Here is a 22445-nt window from a genome sequence, read left to right on the forward strand (position 1 = left end):
TCAAGTGTGTAATGTATTTTCTGCTGTAGTTGCTTAAACTGGGTCAAATGATCTGATTGGTTGGCGCTGTCGCTCCGCATTGTTTGGGGGCGGAGTCTAAGGGCAGGAGGGCACGAGGTGGACAGGGGTTGCCACGGCAACCGTAACCCAACGTAACGTCCGTTCATTTAAAAAGACCACAGAGGCAGAGCAAATGCTGGTCCTGTTACGGTAACAGACGTGTAATCTGTTAGTTGAGAGTAATGGTCGCTGTAGTTCAACGCAAGCAACTGATTTAAAAGACAATAAAAGAAAGAAAGTGGGAGCTTCTCTTTCTAGAGAGAAGATGGAGTTGGAAAGGACGGTGACTGAACGCTCGACCTCGAGTCGCCATGAAAAAAGTTTGGGGCTCCTCACGATGAAGTTTGTCAGTCTGCTGCAAGAAGCTGAGGATGGCGTTCTTGATTTAAAAGTGGTCAGTGACACCGAGAGACGACACTTTCACGTTATGTTGAGTGTATGTTGGGGTCGGGGCTGTGCTGCCCCCGCAGTTTCTGCTGCTAGTTTTAACAAAGGGCTGTCCGACACAAGTCGTCAGGTGTATTTATGTATGGAACAGGTGCACCAGGAGTCCGCCATTAGGCTCGGCCCATTGTAAACCCGTCAGAAACAAATGAAAGAAACACAACTTGCACTATGATGAAAACGTTAATCACACCTATTGTTTACAGGTTCAGCATCTTTAGCACTGGAATAGGAATTCCTATGCATGCTTGTGTTTGAGAGCATCTGAAACTTTCAAAAAGTCAGTTTGTTCCAGAATTCCTTACCACAGACCTTCGTTGTTTACCTATTTCTGTAATAGAAAAATGTCTAAAATTATTGAAGTGTTTCTAAAGGTAAATTTAAATAGTAAGCTGAAATTATTTTTTCTCCCTCAGGAATTTACTTTAACGAAACGTATAGACTGATTACTGGAGCCAACATTTGTGCTCTTGTAGAAGAATCCCTTCTTTCATATATTTTTTCACAGAGGTTAAATGTATTCCAAAAAATTATCAAAGTATTTGGCGACTGAAGTTGTGAATCCTGACTAGCTGATGTAATTTGTGAAAATGTTGTCATTACTCACAACAAAATATAAACTTGTGTTTAAGTTCTTGTGATTTAAATGATAAAGTAAAAAAATAAAAAAATAAAAATAGAGGGAACATTTGCCAAAATGACACATTTTGAAATAAAAAAACCTTTATTATGAGGTGACTTATTGGTAAATACAGGCTTACACGTTTTTAATAAAATTTGTGACACCATTAGGGTCAAACTTATATTAACAGGTAAATTCTTCAATATAATATGTTTTACTTTACTGTTCTGCTTTCAGTAGCACAAGCCAACAATTTTGTAGTGAAGTTGGTATGAAAATGTTTTTAATGAGAAAGACCCACAAATAACTATAGGTTTTTTTGCATTGCATTTTCATTTCAGGAATCCTGGTTAAAATGTTAACATGTATTAGCACATGCTTCCCAAAGAATCCATTAAATTGTATCTTCCAATTCTATCCATGCTTCTATTTTTCCCTCTTTTCGTGTGCGCCAAACCTGGTTAATGGTTACATTGGATGTTTCTTAGACTCTCTCCCCTCCTTCCTCCATTGTTACTTTATTTTAAAAGTTTTTTTTCTTTTTTAAACATTAGTTGTTTTTTTCTTGGAAGGATTTGGGCAATATTTCAGTGTTGTGCATGTGTTGCTTTTAGATAAGGCCTCTTATATGTGTGCGACTTATGTCTCTGTCTCCCTGAATCAACAGGCTGCAGACAGTTTGGCAGTGAAGCAGAAGCGGAGGATTTATGACATCACGAACGTCCTGGAAGGTGTGGGGCTAATTGAGAAGAAAAACAAGAACATAATCCAGTGGAGGTTTGCAAATATTTGCTTATTTTTTAAAATGAGCAAACTCAAAAGGGCAACTGCAGGCTGGTGAATCTTTGATCTTTGAATATTTAAGTTAGAATTGACAAGCAGTGGTTCTGCATTCTCTAAAACGTTCCTTTTTTCTCCCTGTGATCAGGGGGCAGAACAACGGGAGCCAAAGTAAGGAGATGTTGGAGCAGATCAGAGTTTTAAAAGCCCACATCTCTGAGCTCGAGGTTCAAGAGAAGGAGCTGGATGACCAGAAGGCCTGGGTGGAAGAGACAATCAAACACCTCAACCATGATCCAGACATCCGTGGATATCCTTTGGCTCTTTAAAAAAAAATTTTTTTCTATGTTGTTGTTTAAAATTGTTAATTGTTAATCCTTATTTTTAACATTCTAACATTTCATTTATGTTTTCTAACACTTTTAAAAGAAATTTCAGGGGGGTTTTTTCAGCTCAAGTGTTTACATTTGTCACAAAGTCTTTTCATTTGATTTCTTTCCAAGAAAAATTTATGTAGTTTTAACGTTTTAACTCTGAATTATTCCAAGGCTCATTTAATTTGTGTCATATGAAAGAAGCCCCTGTCGGATCCTTTCAGCTTTGTTTTTCTGTTGAACAGAAAGAGGCAATAAAAGGAGGATTAAAAACATAATCACTATTGTCATTCGGCGAAAAAGCAGCCAGACTCTCACAATGCCTAAAGCCTTTGTTTTTCCCTTTTATTGTCTCCTTTTTTCTCTTGAAGTTAGTCCTGTTTCTTTAACATCTCTCCACCTATAAATTTGTGACACATGAGGACATCTGCAATTCTTTTACTGGAGACACTCTTCTGGCTGTTGTGGCTCCCTCTGGAACCCAGCTGGAGGTGCCACTTCCTGAAAGGGTAGAGTGATTTACCAGCTTGAATAGAAATTAAAATTTTCTTCCTTTATGGCAACATTGACTAGAAAGTTCAACAGATAAACGGTTCTTTCAGGCTTTTTGTTGTGTTAAAGCAGACCTTTCATCGCAGGCTGTTCGGTGTTTCCTGAAAACTAAATCTACATAAACCTGTTGATAAAGTTTCTTTGATACAGTAAGCTTCTATTGACCGTTTTCACAGAGTAAAAGTGGTCAGAAGAAATACCAAGTGAACCTGCGGAGTCACTCTGCTCCCATCCAAGTGATGCTCATCAACAGAGAGTCCGGCTCCAGAGTCCCTGTGGTCTTTCCTGTACCACCCACCGACGACGTTTGTCTGATGCCAACCCCGCCCAGCACGCCCGCCAGCCTGCAGAAGTTCCCCCTCCTAAACTGTGCTGCTACTACACCCAACCCCACCTCCTCCTCCTGCTGCAGCCAGGACTCTGTCTCCTCAGACCAGCAGATGGTGCTGCCAGACCTTGATGAAGAGCTGACTCCATCTTCCACCCCTGGTGACGTGCAAATGGGTGAGTGACTAAATATTAATTTCAAATTTTAATGCTCTACATGCTTCCTGTAAGCATAGGAAATTATTTAAAAGGACTGAGTGTTTGAAGTGGATTCCATGTGTGATCCACGATAGCAACTAGAACTTTCTTTCTTTATTGTTTGACAATTGTTAAGTATAAACAATTACTGAACACTGACATTTATCGACTAAGCTTGTGTGTAATGCATGACCTCTGATGTATATATAGCACACAGCACAAACCTTAGCAAAATCTTTACCACCTTTGTAAAATTTAACTTTTTCACATTTTCATAAGTCATAAACTTTATTGTACATTATTGAGATTTTTAATAACCAACACAAAGTACTGCATAAATCTGCTGCCTTTACTCTTATATGCCTAGATAAAATCGAATATAGCAATCTGACTTAAAATCACCTTATTATGTAGTCCACCTGTGTATAATTTAAACTCAGTGTAACTCTGGCTATTCTGTAAAGGACTGAGACATTAGTTGGAAAACGTTTAACAAAGACAGTGGACGGGTCGGGGATAAAGCTGCCGATAAGTTGGTTTAAAAATAGCCAAGATTCGGAGATCTTATGGCACAAGTCCAAACCTACTATAACCTGACCAGCCACCGAAACTGACAGGCTGGGAAAGGAGACTATTAGTCAGAACCCCATGGTGTCTGTGGAGGAGCTGCAGAGATTCATAGCTGAGGTGAGACAATCTGCTGATGGTGGATCTGTTGGTCACTTCTTGGAAAAGTGTCTCAAAAAAAATCAGAACTCGGCAGAAAAAGCCACAGAATCTTACAACACACTGAACGTACCACCCCTATGGTGAAATATGGTGATGTCAGCATCATGCCGAGAAGATGTATGTTTCTTTAGCTGAGTTGATAGAAGATCTTTAGAGGAAGCTGTAAGGAAATACTGGCAGAGAGCTCCACAGCTACAACACCAGAGCCGGTTGGTGTCCAAGAATATTCATGTTTGAGTTGCCACATTAGAGTCCTTCAGAAGTAATGATCTACGCTCTTACAGAAGTGTTGCACACAACACTTCTGAATTTGTTTCTATTAAACAATAAAATAGAAAAAACATGAATAGATTTTTGTCTCAGTAAAACATAAGTTTGTGGTTGTAAAATGATAACATGGAGGATTCAGGGACGTGCTGCTGAGTTGGACAGAACCTGTTTGGTTCTGCAATCCCTGTTGTGTATACTGAAAGCACACACGGCCTTGTTACCTGACTGGACTGACTCCTGTGGTGCAAGTCACAAAACTCATCCCAGGAATATCAGATGTCACAGCTTTTTATTTTTCAACATGCCAGGACATGAAAGTGATATGTGACAATGTCTTGCAACTAAAATGAAAATGCTATGAGAGTCATAATGTGCAGTTTGATCTGCTTATGTGAACTGAACCCTGGGGGTCAGACCTCACAATGGAGATTTATATTATAAATGTTTGACTCGTTACAGCTACCATCTGCTTAATTAAGACAGAGTTGCTGAAGACAATAAAGTCGTCTACAGAAAGTCCAAAAATCTTGCCTTTTTTAATTAACTTTTTGTTGTTAATGCTCCCCTTTGGAGTGCTATTGTTTTTGCCAGTTTTATTTGTTTGGAGAGAAAGTTGCATGAATTTAGTAATGCTTTTAATAATTGCTGTATTTACTGTTCTGCAGCAGCCAGATTTTTCCCCACAAGTCATAAGAAACCATTATTTTTCATTGTGAAAGTGATTTAGAAAATAACTGTTAGATTGCCTGTGTTTCTGTAATCATGCAAGTTCAGCTGATGCCATTCTCAAAGCGAAACCGATGCAGACCTTCATTACTGGAATAAATGAGGAAATGGCAAAAACAGAAGATTTTTAGTTTTGTTTCCTTGTTATACAACAAGGAAACAAAAAAGAAACAAAACTGTGACGAATTATAGATTGTGGTAAAAAGTCCTGAGGTGCTAGTTTGCTGTATATACCAAACTAAGTACTTCACCTGCTGGTTTTAAATTAGTTTTAGGATGGATATGAAAGTTGGAAAAGGTTTTAAGCACATACAGAAGTGAGTTTTCTAACAGCATTCCTGGCTGCTATCGCGTTTCTGCAGAGTGTCACAGCGAGTCAGCAGCAGCAGTGTTGGAGCAGCATCAAATAGACCTGGAGGATCCAGAGTTCCAGTCTGTTCTGGATGTTAGCAGCCTGCTGCGGCTCAGCACAGGCGCTGACAGCATGAGGGACGACCGAGAGGGTGAGGCGCCGTGCTGGACACCACATGCACAGATAACGATCATGGGTGGTTTAATGTTTGCTTCGCTAGGTGGTTTAATGTTTGCTTCGCTAGGTTGCTTAAAGTGTTTACAGTGATCATAAGATAAGACCACACTCCAACAATAAACCCTCCTAATGGGTTGGAAAACCTCTCCCATCTCTAATGTTATTGGATAAAATTTTATCAGCACAAAATTACATTATTAACTAATTATTATCCATTTTTTTCATCCAATTGTTAACTTAGTCTATATTCATAACCATGTTTCAAATATGTTGTGCCTGGTATCTTGCACTCATTTCCAAAAAGCGTAAATTTCTCTGTTTTTATCATGAACATAATTGATAATTATCCTCCAACTACGGCTACAAAATTGGCCTTAAACCTAACAATGTGTTGAGCCAAATCTGATCCATCTAGATTGGTTAGAAAAAAGGCAAAAAAAATATATATTTTTTTGTCCTAAATTCATCTTTATTTTGTGCACATTAAAAATGCTATGCTAAATTGATCTCAAGGTGACGCTTCAGCAGAGCAGGGTGTCTGGTGTGGGAATCTTTTCTCAGATGATGAAAAGATACACCAGAGCAAAAACAAGGATGACAGTTACATATTTTCTGTACAAGACAACAGACACCGGAACGTTTTAGGACTATTTTCAAATTGTGCCGTTGTCAGAGAAAATTTTTGCTATTTTCGCAGAAATGTGCAGTACAACCTCAACAAAAAACTCTTCAGTTTTCACCAGTAAACAAGGCCATAGTCGGAGGTCATGGTTCTCAGTGGATGAAGTTGGATTGCTTCCTTTAGGTTCAGGCTCTTTCTGAAGAGTTGGAGTTGATGAATGATGAATCGGCTTTGCATTGAAGAGTCAGCTGAAGTGCTTCTTCTGGCAACCAAATATTAGAAAAGAGGATGAATGGAGACCAGTATGGTCTGTGGTTGGAGCCAACTGAGCTATATTTGAACCAAGCAGCAACCCAACTGATAAAGTTCTGCCGGTCAATAACATCAGATCCTGTAAATCATTCAGTGTTTGGGGAACCTTGAACTTGCTAATTTGGTATACATTTATTATTTTAAAGTTATGTTTCAGTTGCTGTATCTCAAGGTACAATAAAGTGTTGTTCCAACAGTAGTAGTCACACCTGAAACTCGGAAACACAATACAAGTTACAAAGATGCTTATTGTGACTTCTACAGAAATTATTAAACCTGTTTTATTGTGGAAGGTTGGGGTGGATTGATTTACATTAAATCAGTAAAATCTTTATTTTAAACTCTTCTTTTTTTATTCTCTCATAGGAGCTGTTGACCTTATTGATGAACTAATGTCTTCTAATGGTGAGGATTTTAACACCTGCATCACAAACTTCTGAATTTGTTTAGTTAGATCTTAATACCTCACAGAGTTTAAAGAAACCTGATTGGTCTGTTTGCAGTCACCCTTTTACCAGGATTATATGCATTTGTTTTACACACACATACTTTGGTTTCGTTTTTAGTGGTGTGTGCACTATCAGTGCACTATCAGTTTTTAAATTTTTGCTTTATGTTCTATGACATAATGTACTAATAGCTTTAAATCATTTCAGAACTTGATTATCTATGTTATTTATGATTATTTTATCCATACTTAAATTCTGGAAACGATTTAAAGCTGAATATTCTTTCACTTAAAAGGAAAATAACTTTGTGCCACAGATCAAATCTGACGGCCTGAACTTTAGCAGACTGCATGTGCTTAGAGATTCTGTTGAATAAGATAGATGATCGTGATTATGTTATTAATACCACATGTATCTCAGCAAATCCAGCGTAGTGAAAAGCAGCAACTGATTCCCACATTCTCAGCAGAATTTGAACATGATTTTTACTTTCATTTCATTTTTACCCCAAAAATGTCTTTTAGAAATCTGAAATGAGTACTAAAAATTAAGGCATGCTGAGTCATGCCACTCTTCTGATGAAAGGATAAATAGAAACATTGGAGGTCTACAGCGCAGGTGTGAAACTGGCACCAGATTTTCTTTCCTGGGGCTTTTTCTGATGTCTGAAAGTGTGTGATGCATTGCATGTGTTTGTAATAACAGACATACTTCCCAGATTATCTCACAGATTCTGTTACTCCTATGAACAGGTATAGACTACAGCTTCAATCTGGATGATGGTGCAGGAGTGTGTGACCTGTTTGATGTGCAGATCCTCAATTACTGATCTCTGCTGCCTGCCACAACTCTGCCGCCCTCATTCCACACACCTCCAAGAAATATTTCCCGTTATGTTGTTATTGCACAGTCAGTACTTCATATTGTTGCCTTAAAAAAAAAAAGTCACATCTTTAGACTGCACAGCTGTGCACCAGACAGGATACTCTGGCTTTTGTCATGACACCTGGCACCTGAATGCGTTCTTCATCAGATATATACATATTTTTAAGGAAACCGCATGTTGTGTCTTTACTAAGACTTTAATGGTTTTCTGGGTAAATAAAAAATTCCAGATAGGTAACGTGTCTTAGAAGTAAAGTAAGATTAATCCTACAGCCTCATTATATTTTTCCACATCCACAGGCTTTTATTTTGCCTATTTTTCTTCTTCTTCTTTTGCGTCTGGTTTTATTTATTTTTTTTATTTCAACCAATGTTGGGAATGCAAGCTCTTTTTTTACAGTTCTGATTCAGAAACATCTGATATTTAAGGAAGACATGTTTTACCATTATTTTGTTACCTTATTATTGAGGGGAAAAAAGCCAGAAACTGTTCTATATTAATGACACTGCCAGTTTAGGCCTCCCTTTTTCACAGCTGTATATTTAACTACATTTTATACTTAATTTAAGTAACGAAAGGCTATTTGTTCTCGTGTTTTGTAACTGAAACTAGGTTAAATGTCTTCATTTAAATAACTGAGTTTGCCATTTTTCTAAATTGATGACTACTCAGAGCCTTGAATGACATTTCTGTGTATTTATGTTTTCTAATTAAAAAAAGTCATGTTTCGTTGCACATAGTCATTTTTAAAAATAGTTTTTTCTGACTGAAGTTTGATGGTGGGACTGATTGCGTTGCTATGTTGGAGGAAGATTAGCTTTGCAACCAGTCTAAAGTGTGCTATTCCAATTGTTCCAGTTTTGACTTTTATCAATCACTTTAGTTTTTTTGTTTTTGAGAAATAAAAGTAAAAATACATTTTATAAACTTTGTTTTTGCACATAAGTTGCAAAAACAAAGACTTCAAACTTCCTCATGTTTGCTGCCACTTTATAATTTCTTTTTATATGCACTTTACTTTGCTATTACCACTACAATTTTTGTGTTAGTAAAATAATCACAAATGGACTTTTTTACATATATAATTCTGACCACTGTATAGTGGAGCAAACTATACACTTTGTTAGATAACTTGAGCTCATTTTCAATTAGCTAGAATCTTTAAATTTTCAGCCTATCAAAAAATAAATATATAATTTACAAAGCTCATATTTCTTTTTATGTACATGTTCACGACATAAACTTGATGACGAAGCTCTTCACAGTTTCTGATTTTTAAAAATCATCTTAGAGTGAGGAGGAAAACCACCTAAAAGCTCGATAATGAAGTAAACAACATGAGCACAGGGTCGTAGGTATTAAGTCTTTACCAAGGTAACCCTTTGTTTCAGTCAGAATTTTGATGATTCTGTTATTTTTTTCTGAGCATCTCAGTGTATTCATATTGAATAAATGATAAAACTAAAATAAACTGGACCTAAAAATACACAGGATCTGATCAACGGCACTGCAATGTTCTAAGCAGAAGAACTGTCAGGCATTTAATAGGAAAATGCTTCTTTTGTCATTACAGACTTCTTTTTGAAATGACTGCTTTGATGTATAACTGTGTTTGTTACATTTGTACATTTCAAACCCAAAATTGGGTCTTTTTTGCTTCAGAAAGATGGTTTCCACAAACAATCTTCTGAAGCACAACCCATCATTTGACCCAAATCAGATGGAATCCAGCAAGGAAGAAAAAACACTTTCCTGCAAATCCAAACATTTAGGGGTTAATGGCCTCGATTTGTATAAATGATGTCTCAAGAGATTTCGTGATCAAACAAACTCAAATGTAAAACAACAGATTGCAGCCGATAGCTGCGGCTTCTGGACGAAAAACTGCGTAGTAAATATTTAAACCTCATTGCTCTGCCGTTTAAATGCACGCTTCTACTCCCATAGCTCTGCTCAAAAACAACGTTACTGGAAGTGGTTTTAGTTGTGTTGTTGCTGTTTGCTGAGAAGGAATTTCAAGGCGTGTACAGAAAGCACTCCTTCAGATGTTCAAAAGGTCAGGAAATGACACATGAGATTTTCCCGTAAGACACAGAAATCCCTCAGGATGTGAAACCTGAAGGATTTCTCTTTTTGTTTGCTGCAGCATCAAATATCAAATTGAAAACTGAAGCAACCTCAGAGAAAATATTTCAACAACAGCAACCCAGAAAGACAAATGAGCTGAACTCAGATTGAGATGTGCATGCATGTGTGTCTGGTTAGCAGGAGTACATATGTGCACCATCAAGGAGACCTGCTGTATTTATTCATGCTGACTATAATTAAAATGAGCAGTTAATTACCAGAATGTAACTCTTTTCTAAAAAACAGCCTGGTTTTGTTAGAGAATCTAAAGTGGAAGAATTTCACCTTGTGCATACTTTAAACTGTGTGGGTTGCGTGGGAGGCAAATATTTCCAGTGAAAATCAGGAGAAATATCTCTGACTAATACAATGTAAATGTAAGTGCATCAGTTCATTAAATGGTGTTTCAGCGAAGACAGAAAAACAAAGGTTGTGCAGATTAAGAATCATGGTTCGTCCATTACTTTAGACTCAGATAAAAACGTGTTATCATTCCCTTCCTGCTTAGCAGGTTAGCATGCTATTGGGATTACTGTGTTCTGATAAATAATGCAGCAACCTGGTAAAGGTTGTGTCTAAATTGACACACCCTTTACCAGAGAAAGAAAACAACAAAAAGACATTTTAGCAAGAATCCAATTTTAACTATTTGCTTTGATTTTGTTTTAGTAATAAAACACTTTCTGTTTCAACAAAAAGTGTTAGAAGGACATAAAACAACCTTAAGATGGCCTAAACAATCCCGCCACTGATACCAAACCAATAACAAAACAAGATTTAGATTTTTTTTTTAAATTTATTTTACAAAAAACAGAGAGGGAAAAAAGATCCCCAGTCTAAGATACAAAAATAAACAGGTAGTTTCTTTTAAGTAAGGGCTCCCAGTGAGAACCACAATTGATTGTCTCACCACAATCAATTAAAAAATCCAATATAACTGCAGTGCGTTGAAAATAAGCTCATACATGCAATATCAAATTATTTATTTGCACTTCTGACAGTTTGGCTTTCATATTTTTTCCACACAGATTATGGAAGTACTTCTGTCAGTAAACATGTTCATGTAGTTATTGAATACATAAACTGTGAAGTTGTACACAGAGTTAACACTTCTATTACTAATAGTGTTCGCTTATCACTGAGCACAAAAATTATGCTGTTTGATTTGAACAGCTTAATTAATTCTCAACTCAGATTTTAGAGCTGAGAATAAAGTCTCAACCCATTTGAGAGTGTTTTTACTTGTCTGTGTTAGGAAGTGTTTTCTCGTTGCTTCTCTAAGTCTGACATTCATGTACAAAAAGGCCAAAGGGCCATCATATCCCTCAAAACAACAACAGTCATTGTTGTTATGACTGTTCCAAAACAAGTAGCCACTACGTGTTCTTTGCTCACTGTTTTCCACTTCAATTCAATATTTGAATTCTCATATGTTCTCCTTTGACGTCTCTTAAGAAGTCTCTTTTTGCAGCAAAACTCCAATTGTACATAAACACATGCTTCTTCTTGGCTGTGGTTTAGTAGCTCTACATGAAACATAATTAGCCTTTGGGCTGACATCTAAAGACCATGAAAAGCCCTTGAACCACAGCTGGAGAACCATTGGATTCACTCAGACTGAGAATGAGTTTGTCTCCTGGGTTGCGCTATGAGAGTTAAACGACATATCCATCTCTTCACCATCTGCTGGAGTCTCTTGTGTCCTCCGGCTCCTCCTCCTCCTCTTTTGTCCAAACTTCTTAGCGACTTTCACCATATGCTGCCTGAAGGAGGACCCCATGAAGGCGTAAAGGATCGGGTTGATGCAGCAGTGAATGAGAGCCAGGCTTTCCGCCACCTGGGTTGCCTGATCCAGTACCTTGCTTGTCTGGCAATGGGTTACAAAAATGTACACTGAATCTACGGCACGGTGCAGTTTTAGCACATTGTATGGCAGCTGAGTGACAACAAACACCCCCACTACTATTAGAAGAACACGAAGGGCTTTCCACTTCTTGCCTCGGCTCTCGATGGGAAGGTTTCTCAACACTCGGCCGACAGACCAATAGCAGATCACCATGACCAGGAGAGGAAGAAGGAATCCTAGCAGCACCTCGGCCACCTCCAGCACAGCTTTACCACTCCGAGCCATAGATGAAGGGTAAATGGCTATGCAGATGTTCCGGTTGGATGTCCACACCACTTCTGAGAAGATTAAATCAGGCAGACCGAGCAGAAAGGCCGTTCCCCAGACAGCTGAGCACCACTTCCAGCAATGCCTCCTGTTGAAAAGCTGCTGCAGCCTGCCTCTGTCATCTCCACCCTGCACTCTGAGAACCGCCAGGTAGCGGTCCAGGCTGATGCAGGCCAACAGCAGCATGCAGCAGGTGAAGTTCAACGTGTAGCAGGCCGACACAATCCTACAGACTGCGTTCCCCAACTCCCAGCCCCTGGCAGCATCAGCGGCCCAGAAAGGCAGCGTGAAGAGGAGCAGCAAGTCGGCCACGGCCAAGTGGCTCAGGAAAGAGTCTGTCATGGTCTTCAGCCGTTTGTGGTAGGCGTAGACGGCCAGGACCAGAATGTTTCCCGTCAGTCCCGCAACTAAACACACAGTATACACGATGGGGAGGAAGAAGGCTGCGAAGGACCGGACATCGCCCTTCTCACACAAGGCTGGGTAATCCTCATAGCTGTAGTTGAAGCTGGTGTTGTCGTGATAGTAGTAGTCGAGCTCATGTGAGGCATCCATGGCTGCTATGAAAAAGAAAGGACATTTTGAATTAACCTTGATATTGAAGCAATCACAGTTTGTTGCAACATGATTTATTCAATATAGTTAAAATGTTGTTGGTCAATGAAAAAATACAGGAATCTGTAGCATTAACATTTTAGCTCCTGTAGCCAATCAGCTACTTCATAACTCTATAAGTCGTACTGGTTCCCAAACATTTAATCCATCCCATTATTCACAAGTTAAAATGACTGAATCTGATGAATGATTTCCATTATTTTAACAAGGCTTGTCGCGCATCTGCAAGGGAGAGTTGTTGCAGAAAAAAGGAATAATAATTTACATGCCTTTTAAGGGACTTTATTGCAGTTTTTCACTCCAACAGGCCATTTTGCTGCAAGTTTTAGATTCAGTGGAAAGTTTGGCAGATAATTTCTGTATTTATCTATAGGTTTTTTTTTATTTAGAAGTTTCATTTTTGTTTCCATTCTAGTGATTGATAGCTGTTTCACATTTAGAAGTTTAACACGAACATTCAGTATTGAGCCCTATGAGAACTTCTGTAATGTTTTGATTAGAAGAAAATATGATGCTTAACATTCAACCGCCTTTATTTCATGCAAACAGAACATTTAATAAATGTGTTATTTGAAGAAAGATGCTTTACTTTGGCTACAGGAAGATTTAAATGACTAACTATTCTCACTGATAAAAGCTGGGCTGAGTTTTCCCCTGCGTTTAAAGATCAAACATCTTTTAAAATATTTTTCTAAATAACTTTTGAGAACCTCAGTGATGAAACAATTAAATATGCCAATTTCTCTGTGATGAAGAAGAAAAACAACAACAAAAAATGTCCTGTGGGGAAAAGGCTATGACGCAGGTCGCTAGTTCATCAGGGCTGATTGTGTTAAAGCTTTGCCACATGTTCTGGGTGCGACTTAATTTGATAAGATTCTGCTGGTGTTGATTCAGGCCAGTTTGGATTTGGAACTGGAAATTCCATCAAGATTTGGACAAGATAATTTACATGTTGTGTTGTGACTTGGGGGCGGGAGGAGAGGCCTGTTACAGTTTAAAATATGCCAATTGAGCCAAAGTGCGTTGAACATATTTACAACTTACTCGGGGAAAAAAAACTAAAAGACAAAATTGTCTTGGCAGAAACTGTAAAAAGCAGCTTAATTACGATTTTATTCAAGGATCTCAGCTTTTCCATGACCCATTAAAACCAGATGCAGCATGTTTGGATCATCAGCTTATGTCATTGTTTATATATTGTCCCCACCTTCAAAGATTTTATCTGCAACTTTTTATTTAAATGTTGAGGAAAATGACGTCTACATTCTGGAAATTCAATAAAGATCACAAATGATCTGTGTAAATGTAGGTTTTCAATGTTCTCATCAGCAATAAAACACTCAAAACGAAGATGTGATTTAAAGTTTTTTTCTAAAACACAAAACTTTTTATCTGCAGTTTGAATAGGTATATAAATATAAATAGATTTATCCTTTTTGGCCCACTGGAAAATGAACAACATACTGTCTCAATTATTAGCTTGACACCATTAGCCTGAAAACAATCTAAATGCTTCACTCTGCTGACTTTTCTCTCACATAGAAAAAAAAAATATTTTTAAATACTTGTCCTTCAAACTAATCAAACATTTTTATTTTATCTTGTTTTTCTGAGGGACACAAAAGAAACAGTACCATTTATAGTTAGAGCATGCAGTGGTTGTGGATTAAATATAGCGCTTCTGGTGATGCAACGTGACTGAGTTGAGTAATCGCACCTAGCTCAAACACAACTGTAAAAACATCTGTCCAAGGAAGGAGATGCCAGTGGGCGTTAAGAAAAAATAAATACCAAAAGAATTTAGGAACCTTGATAAGAGCTGTGTTTAAGAACTGCAGCTGGGGTTTTAGAAATATCCATGAAAAAAACAGGAGAAATGATGAGAGGAAACAAATTTCCCAGTCGTCTTGGAATGCATGGACAGGTTAGAATATTTAAACATTTAAAAACTGTGAAACATCAGAGATAATTTAGTGGCATTATTTCAGACATAACAGGTAATACAGCTCTTCAGTCTGAGTCGAATGTGGAGCACGCCCTGCAGTAATATAAATGCACACAAGGAACTTCATCCGGTTCAGTTCAAATCTGTCAAAGAATTAAAACTGAGATCTGCCGATGCTGCTGGCAGGATTGTGTCAGCATCTGTTTGTCCTGTTCAGACCTGACTATTTCCATAAAAGTAAAGTCCAGAACAGAGGATAACATTTCCACATGTAGAGACTGAAAACAAAATACCTAAGATTCTCTTAGGTATCCTCGATTTATTCACACTATGGTGCATTTAATCAAATTTTATCACTCTTTTTATTTGGGAAAAATTTCTATCAGCAGAAAATGTGGTTCACTGGGAAAGTTAAAAGTTATTGAAACATTATTTTACAGAAAGATATTTGTATAATTTGCACATTTTCTAATATAATATGAAATATTTTTTATAACACAGTATGTTATTGAAATGTTGCCCTGTTTATCTTGAAGATTTCTTTATTTAAAACATCTTGAGAGCAGCTGTTGATATTCCGTACAAACGGCTGAAGACCAGCTCCTGTTGCCAATAAGATAGCATTTAATTTTCAATACCGGTTAATAGGTTTCTTTGCAGGCGAAGTGGAAGTCTTGCATTTAAAATATCCTGGCATTTCAGCCACCTCATGATGCCATTGTAAGGATCCCCGAACCTTGGAAGAGAAACAAGCCCAATGGTTTTGATCGGAAATCCTGATCAACTTTTAAACGCTATAGGGATTTGTTGAAAATTAACGCTACTGCAGTTGAACATTGATTTGTTTTAATGCTTTTCTTCTGTCTTTATTAAGGGTGCGTACAAATCTGTAGATCTTAACATGAGTTTGGAAAGGAAAACGCAAAACATCAGCGATCACGTTGCTGCTGAGGAACTGCAGCTGTTGATAATTAAAAGGAAGAGAGGACTTGAGGGGCCAGAAAACACCAGAAGCATTAAGCAAGAGCATAACCAAATAAAACAGTTTTGTGTTTTTAAGGTGCAGAAAAGTTGAATGGCTGTAGTTGGTGGTTTGCACATGCAAAGCATTGAATAGGAGCTGGCATGGTATGAGGTTTTGCAATGCATGGGGTTTATTTGGAGCTCCAGGCAGGACCTAACCTGCATGATAATCACAACATCCTGTAGCAAATTAGCATCCAAGCTGGTTTGGGTTCAGCAGAAATGAAAACACTATTCAAACAAACAATGAATGAAAAGATGTTTCAAATCCAGTGATGCGTGTTTATCAAGAAATCAAAAGATGTGATACTTTACCTCACCCTCAAAATGAGATGTAACAAAAACAATTCATCAGAACTTCAGACTTCAACATAATGAAGCTTCCAGAAAGAACAAACAGTCTGCAAATCTGTCAAAGGTGACTTGGAGGATATGAGTCAGTTTTTGAAGTTATGTTTAGGAAATGCCATAGACTGGCAAAACAACTTTGATAGAAGCCAAATGGTAACAGCGAGATTCCTGAGCCTGGAAAAGAAGCAAGTACTTGCTAATTGCTGCCATGAAAAGCACAAGTGGTAGAGCCACCAAAAACAGCAGCATTAATGTTCAAGGCTCATCAATGCAGGGAGCATCAATCATAGCGCATGCTGCTGAAGACCTTAGTACAGAGCAAATGTCAATTTGAAAGGCATAAAAGGATGACAAAACTCTGACAAACATACACTTCAGCGCTGAAATGATAGCCTTAGAAAACATGCAGCTTCTGGTAGAAACGTATAGGATGTAATTATGACAGATGGACCTATGTGGAGCTAAGTGGGGCTCATAAAGTTTATTAAAAAGAAAAGAAAGTGTTCAAACAGAAAAAAAATTTAAACTAAAAGTAAACCTGAAAAGTAGGTTTTAATCTCTTTTTCAGTTTCAGATGATTGTTTCAGTTTCAAAAATTATTCTTCGGCTTCAAATTTATTTTTTTTTCAGTGTCATACAAAAAGTTTTTTGACCAAACATTTTGGCCCCAATTTATTCCCATGGTCTTAATTTTGATTACATTTTAACTTGTAGGCAAGTTTATTGTGCTGTGAAAAGAGTTTCCTCTGAGAGATTTGCTGTATTTTTGTTTCACTGAAATATTTCAGGCCACAGTATCAAAAGATAATCTGAATCAATACAAAATCCAGTTTTATATTTAAACCTGGGATTTGTAAAAACATTCCCACATAAACCTATTATCTGGTTGTTTAAAAAAAAAAATACTAGTTTAAATGGTTCCTTAACTTGGAGACTGAATGAGACGTGATACTCAACAGGACAATCACCAGGAGGAAAAATCCCTGAATCACTGAACTCATGACCACGTGACACTGACAACATACCAAGTGATTTTTATGACAGTGTTTCAGCAAAGTCAGATGTTCTGCTTCATCACAGGAATTAAAATAATAAGGAAGCCTTATTATAACATAGTGACGACTTGTTTCCCAAAACGATCTTTGTGATTTTTATAGTGCCTGGCATAATTATTTACACTTGTATGTTTCCATATTTTGTCTTACCACAATTCAAACTTAATTGGTTTTAACTGAGATGTTATGTGATGAAAAACACAAAGTAACTGTGGAAATGAAAAGTTTGATGATTTTCAAAAAAGGAAAATGCTGAAGTAATAAAATCAAATACAGCCACAGGTTTATATAGTGACAGCCACATTTAGGACTTTATTTACTAAATAAATACTAAACTGTGACAGATTTCTCATAGTCTGTCACTGAAATGAATTATTAAGAACTAAAAAGATGAACAATTGTTTTAATCCACGCATATTAATTTGTAAGATACTCACTGCGTTTGGATTTAGCTGTAGGTTTTCTGTTTTTCACACGTCTGCTCTCTGTGCTCTGCAGAACTGGGTCGCCTTGATTCAGTTTATGGCGTGGAACATGTGGGCGGAGATTGGAGAAAGCTCCTCCAGCCGAGTTTCTCACAGACATGACACAATATTTACAAGCACTCTAAACCTGAGCGCCTCATTAAAAATGTTTTTTATTAGACATGAACCTCCTCTATGTCTAACATTACACTTTCACAGCAATTTTTTTAATGCCAGGTGATAACATTTCAAAACCGCACTGGAACAAATATTAACAGAAAGCAGACAGATTCAGTGCATGAAAGTTCAAACTCCAAAACACACATCTGTGTGTCACATGTTACTCTGATAAACTTTCAATAAACAAACACAGTTTTAGTGTTATTACTTAGCCATTGTTCCCACTGTGCAGGGTTGAACTACAGTGCTGTGTTTTTAGATGACGGTACATCGAGCTTGAAAGTAACACATAATTTAAAAGAATATCGTTCACAGATTGTTGAACACAGTGACAGTAGTGTGATGGCCTGGGGCTGCTCTGGTTCTCAAGCTCACAAAATGAGCTCACAAAGGATTGTGCAGCAGAACAGACATCCAAAACACACAACCAAAAACCTATTAGGATGTTAAAGAAAGGATAGCTTTAAACGGGCCTAGTCAAAGTCCAGACTTAAATCTGACTGAGGTACTTCAGTGTGACCTCAGATAGGATGGTACTGTGGTTCAGTTCGACAAAGAAGACTGGGACAAAACTTCTCCACAGATGTGAAAGACTAATTTGCCGGTTATCAATATGACAGTTATCAAAAATGATGAGGGCAATTAGACCAGGTAACAACCAGATAATAAGTTTATGTGGCAATGGTTTTTTTTTTTTTTTTTTTTTTTACAAAGCCCAGGCTTAAATATAAAACTGGATTTTGTATTGATTCAGATTATCTTTTGAATCAAAATTGAGACCATGAGGATAAATTGGGGCCAAAAAGTTTGGTCAAAAACTTTTTGTTTGACACTAAAAAAAAAATAAAAAATTGAAGCCGAAGAATAATTTTTGAAACTGAAACAATCATCTGAAACTGAAAAAGAGATTAAAACGTACTTTTCAGGTTTACTTTTAGTTTAATTTTTTTTTCTGTTTGAACATTTTCTTTTCTTTTTAATAAACTTTATGAGCCCCACTTAGCTCCATGAAGGTCCATCTGTCATTCAGTCTGGTAACAGTGAAGCACAACTTTGTTTTTCACTGAATAAAAATAGCTTCAATGAAAAAAGGAATTCAAACTATTATTTATCCACATGTTCTAGGTTACAGTTCAAAACAACTTTGTATGTGGCACATATTTAATTTCTTCCAGTTTTCAATATAAAGTGGAAAAATGTTGACCAGATGTGGAATAAAATACTGTTTTCCTCTTATATATCTGAACATAGATCTGTCAACATCACTTTCACAAACTGTGGAACGCGAGCGCCCCCCAGTGATCGGCGAGGTACTGCATGTACTGCAAAGTGCTGCAGCTGGCTTACCACAAGATTGTGTTTAAAATGGAAAACTGGATAAAAAGAAAAGAAAAGCTGCAAATACCAGTGGATAGAATACACTATGACTACAATATGATCAGAGGAATATCAGTTATAGCTGCTAATGTTGTTCATTAGTCATTGGTTCCTCTTTAGGGTTAGTGATAGGAATCCCTCCTATTAGAACTATTTGTGTTTTTACGACTTTTGAATGATGCTCTGCTTTCAGGTTAATAGCCAATGTGATCTTTATTTAATAAAAAATAAATAAAATGAAATAAATAAGTTAGTTAATTTTATTTAATGGTTTGTTTCTGTTAAAGCAACTCAGTTCTATTCTTTAATTGTGCTTCTAAATCACAAATAGTCTTAAATGTTATTAAAGCACATAGTAAAGAACAACTCTTTTATTTCCATGTGAGCATCATTGGAAAGCTTAGACACTTTCAGAATCTGTAAATAGCTCAAAATGCCCAAGTAGGTCTAGCTTTGTTATACACCAAATAGCACCACTGTTGTCATTAGGATGAACAAAGAAAACAATACGTGAGTCAAGAGACTAATATTTTCATTTCAGTTTGCATTATATATTAATATGCGTTATCGTGGGGGCAATTTCAAGCCAGGTGGTGACTGTTTGTTAAATTAGTTAAATTGTCCTGGCCCTGAAAAAGTTTAAGCAGGTGATGGCTCAGAACATCCAGAGGTGGACAAAGTACCCAAAGGTTTTACTCTTGTAAAACGTAAACATCGAAGAAATGACTCAAGTAAGAGTAAAATACTATTTTGTTAAAAGTCGACTCAGTTACTGATTAACTGATCAAATTAATAAAATGTGTGTATATTGACACAAATTAGTTGAAATATAAGCTTTATTTGACATGCACAAAAGCTTTGACAAAACAACTTATTCAAGAAGCAGAAATCTTAACAGGAAGCTTTGAGGTATTTATTTATGACTTCCTCTGCACAGCATGCAACACAGCATGCAACACAGGAGCAACGCTGTGATTCTTTGTAACAAAATGCTGTTTAAAATACATGTTTTAAATGCAGATAATACATCTGATAGATTATACAGAAAATAATCTTGCGACATGTGCAAAAATAATTCTTTTAAAATTAGCAGAAAAGCTGAGAAATCGTCTCCGTCTGCCAGCTCCTTATAGCTCTCCCTTTTCTTTCCATATGGCAAGCAGACAGTGGGGGAGATTGTGACTAAGAAAGAGGAAATAGAATATTTCTAGTATCAATCTGCAAATCCATCATCCAGGTTTATTTGTCATCATCATGTTTTTTTATTTTTTATTTGGCTTACTCACACCACTGATTCGTCCGGTGTCCACTTGGCTTTAAGTTGTCATAATAGAACTGAAGGCACCAGTGCTGCAACAAAAAACAGAAAAAATGTATGGCTCATTTTAAAACATATTTTACATTTAGAGTCTTTCCATGTTCAGTTCAAATTAAGTTAAAAACATTAGATGCTGGTGTCCAAAAAACTGATTACTTGTATGAAGGAGGTTTGCGTGTTGGTTCTTGCCCCTTCTGTAACACAAATGAATAAAGAAGTTCACAGAACTTTAGAAGTTGACTGATTGCACACACAAAAAAACATTATTAGATAAAATACACAAATACATTTTTGTACCACAGTTTCTCAAACACAACGCAAAACCATAAAAGATTGAGTTTGGTCTCACCACACGTTTGCGTGGACATTTACGGCCAATCCGCAAACACGGGGTTCCTCCGGGAGCTCCAGCTTTTTTGGCCACCTGTAAAAATGCAGAATCAACATTTTTCAGATTTGCATAAATTGAAAAGAAAACATTATTTTAAAAAGTGTTTAAGTACGACTTATTACTGGAGGGTCCTGCGGAGTCTCTGCCTCCATCTGCGTCTCTGTAGCTGTGATGAGCAGGAAAACCTGCAGGCACAACAGAGCCAGCAGCAAACGTTTGTCCATAATGGATGATCTGAGGAGACTGAATCAGCTATAAGACATGTATGTCTTAATATCCTCTCCTGCAACAGATTTCATTTGCATTTTAAGTAAACCAGGAAACTATTAAACTGGGTGTGTGCTCATGAAGAAATTTCTAGAATTTATTTTGATGTACCCTACATAACCCTAACATTTACTTTAAGTATGTTTATCTTCACCTCCTTCCTTTGCCGTCCCTCCTTAGTGATTTCCTGTCCAAAGCAACAAAAATAAACTGCTGAATTATACAGGAATGTTGTGATTTGCACACACGCTGCTCATTTATACCGATGCAGATAAATAATTTATGTCTCAGTAATTCAACAAAAAAGCTTAAAGTTATATATCAAGTATATTTATTAGAGAGATATGTTTGAAGTGCCATTCTCCTGCTGACCCAGGAGAAGTCATAAAAGATCACTGAAAAGAAGAAGACTATGCAACTGCTGCTGAATCTGAGAAAATTAATGGAAAACTCATAGAAAGGACAAATGTTTTTCTGACAAACTGTTGGATAAAAATGTTGACAGGAAATTTTGAGATGTTTATGAAGCAAAGTTCATGGGAGACTTTGGGAATGATTTGAAAATAAATTTCTCATGAAGGAAGAACGAAGATAAATGTTTTTTGTTAAGTTTCCTTTGTTAATGATAATTTGGGCAGAGATGTGACATGTTTGTCAACTTTACTTTTTGCTCTCATTCATGCAACGGAGGTGCAACCAAGTTCTCAATTTGTAAAAAGGCAATATTTTATAAAAGTGTATAAAGATTTTATATAACAAAGGATTTATTTTTTCTCTTTTTGTGGTTGCTTTCAGTTTTTGACACTGTCCAATCTGTTCCTCTTTTTGGGCACCAGGAGGCAGTGTTGCTCTGGTCTGCAGTCTTTCTGTTTCCAAACTGAAAAACAATAAAAATAAACAGCTGATCCTCTTTATCAGTTCATTATGCAGGTTCTAATAATCATTTAAACAGGAGATTAATATATATAAACACTGTGATAACATGCAATTGTTTAGTAAATTTTGTTTAATAAATGGGTCAAGATGGCTGCAATCCAAGCATCTACAGCTGTAAGTTTGTCAGAAGTCATAAAGATAAAAAAAAATAAATAAAAAAAGGTCTTAAACATTTGGCTTTTCAAAATAAAATAAAACGAAAAAATTACCTGAAAGAACGACAATTAGGCAGTTCAGTTCATAGGATGACCTGAACTGTAAGTTCAAATGATACCTTAATCAGATAAACTGATGAAGATCAAATTATTCACTTAAGTCTTAAGATAGCCATAGGAGGATG

General features: G+C 36.8%; 2 protein-coding genes across 3 annotated transcripts; one reads left to right on the top strand and one right to left on the bottom strand.

The window, feature by feature from the left end:
- The first annotated feature begins 162 nt into the window (after positions 1-162).
- Positions 163-8594, top strand: e2f5 (E2F transcription factor 5). Its single transcript, XM_055058348.1, has 8 exons — positions 163-454; positions 1794-1903; positions 2055-2216; positions 2681-2789; positions 3009-3336; positions 5445-5585; positions 6912-6950; positions 7747-8594. The coding sequence occupies exons 1-8, from the start codon at positions 326-328 to the stop codon at positions 7821-7823; spliced, it is 1095 nt and encodes a 364-aa protein (XP_054914323.1). The 5' UTR covers positions 163-325; the 3' UTR covers positions 7824-8594.
- A 2207-nt stretch (positions 8595-10801) lies between these two features.
- ackr4a (atypical chemokine receptor 4a) lies at positions 10802-17700 on the bottom strand. 2 transcript variants are annotated; one of them, XM_055058231.1, is made up of 2 exons: positions 17610-17700; positions 10802-12740 (listed from the first exon to the last, which is right to left on the bottom strand). In XM_055058231.1, the coding sequence occupies exon 2, from the start codon at positions 12733-12735 to the stop codon at positions 11620-11622; it is 1116 nt and encodes a 371-aa protein (XP_054914206.1). In that variant the 5' UTR covers positions 12736-12740; positions 17610-17700; the 3' UTR covers positions 10802-11619. The 2 variants fall into 2 exon arrangements, with proteins under 2 accessions (XP_054914206.1, XP_054914205.1); XM_055058230.1 differs by having other exon boundaries at positions 10802-12737; positions 17610-17640.
- Positions 17701-22445: the final 4745 nt, after the last annotated feature.

Source organism: Poeciliopsis prolifica, unplaced genomic scaffold, assembly GCF_027474105.1.
Source record: "Poeciliopsis prolifica strain line A6 unplaced genomic scaffold, Auburn_PproV2 SCAFFOLD050, whole genome shotgun sequence".
Classification (NCBI taxonomy): Eukaryota; Metazoa; Chordata; class Actinopteri; order Cyprinodontiformes; family Poeciliidae; genus Poeciliopsis; species Poeciliopsis prolifica.

Excerpts from the sequence above, each read along its gene's own strand:
- e2f5 (XM_055058348.1), top strand. The coding sequence starts at position 326 with ATGGAGTTGGAAAGGACGGTGACTGAACGCTCGACCTCGAGTCGCCAT. Across the intron at positions 1,904-2,054 it reads AAGAACATAATCCAGTGGAG|GGGGCAGAACAACGGGAGCC; the intron begins GTTTGCAAATAT and ends CCCTGTGATCAG. Across the intron at positions 6,951-7,746 it reads TGAACTAATGTCTTCTAATG|GTATAGACTACAGCTTCAAT; the intron begins GTGAGGATTTTA and ends TCCTATGAACAG.
- ackr4a (XM_055058231.1), bottom strand. The coding sequence starts at position 12,735 with ATGGATGCCTCACATGAGCTCGACTACTACTATCACGACAACACCAGC.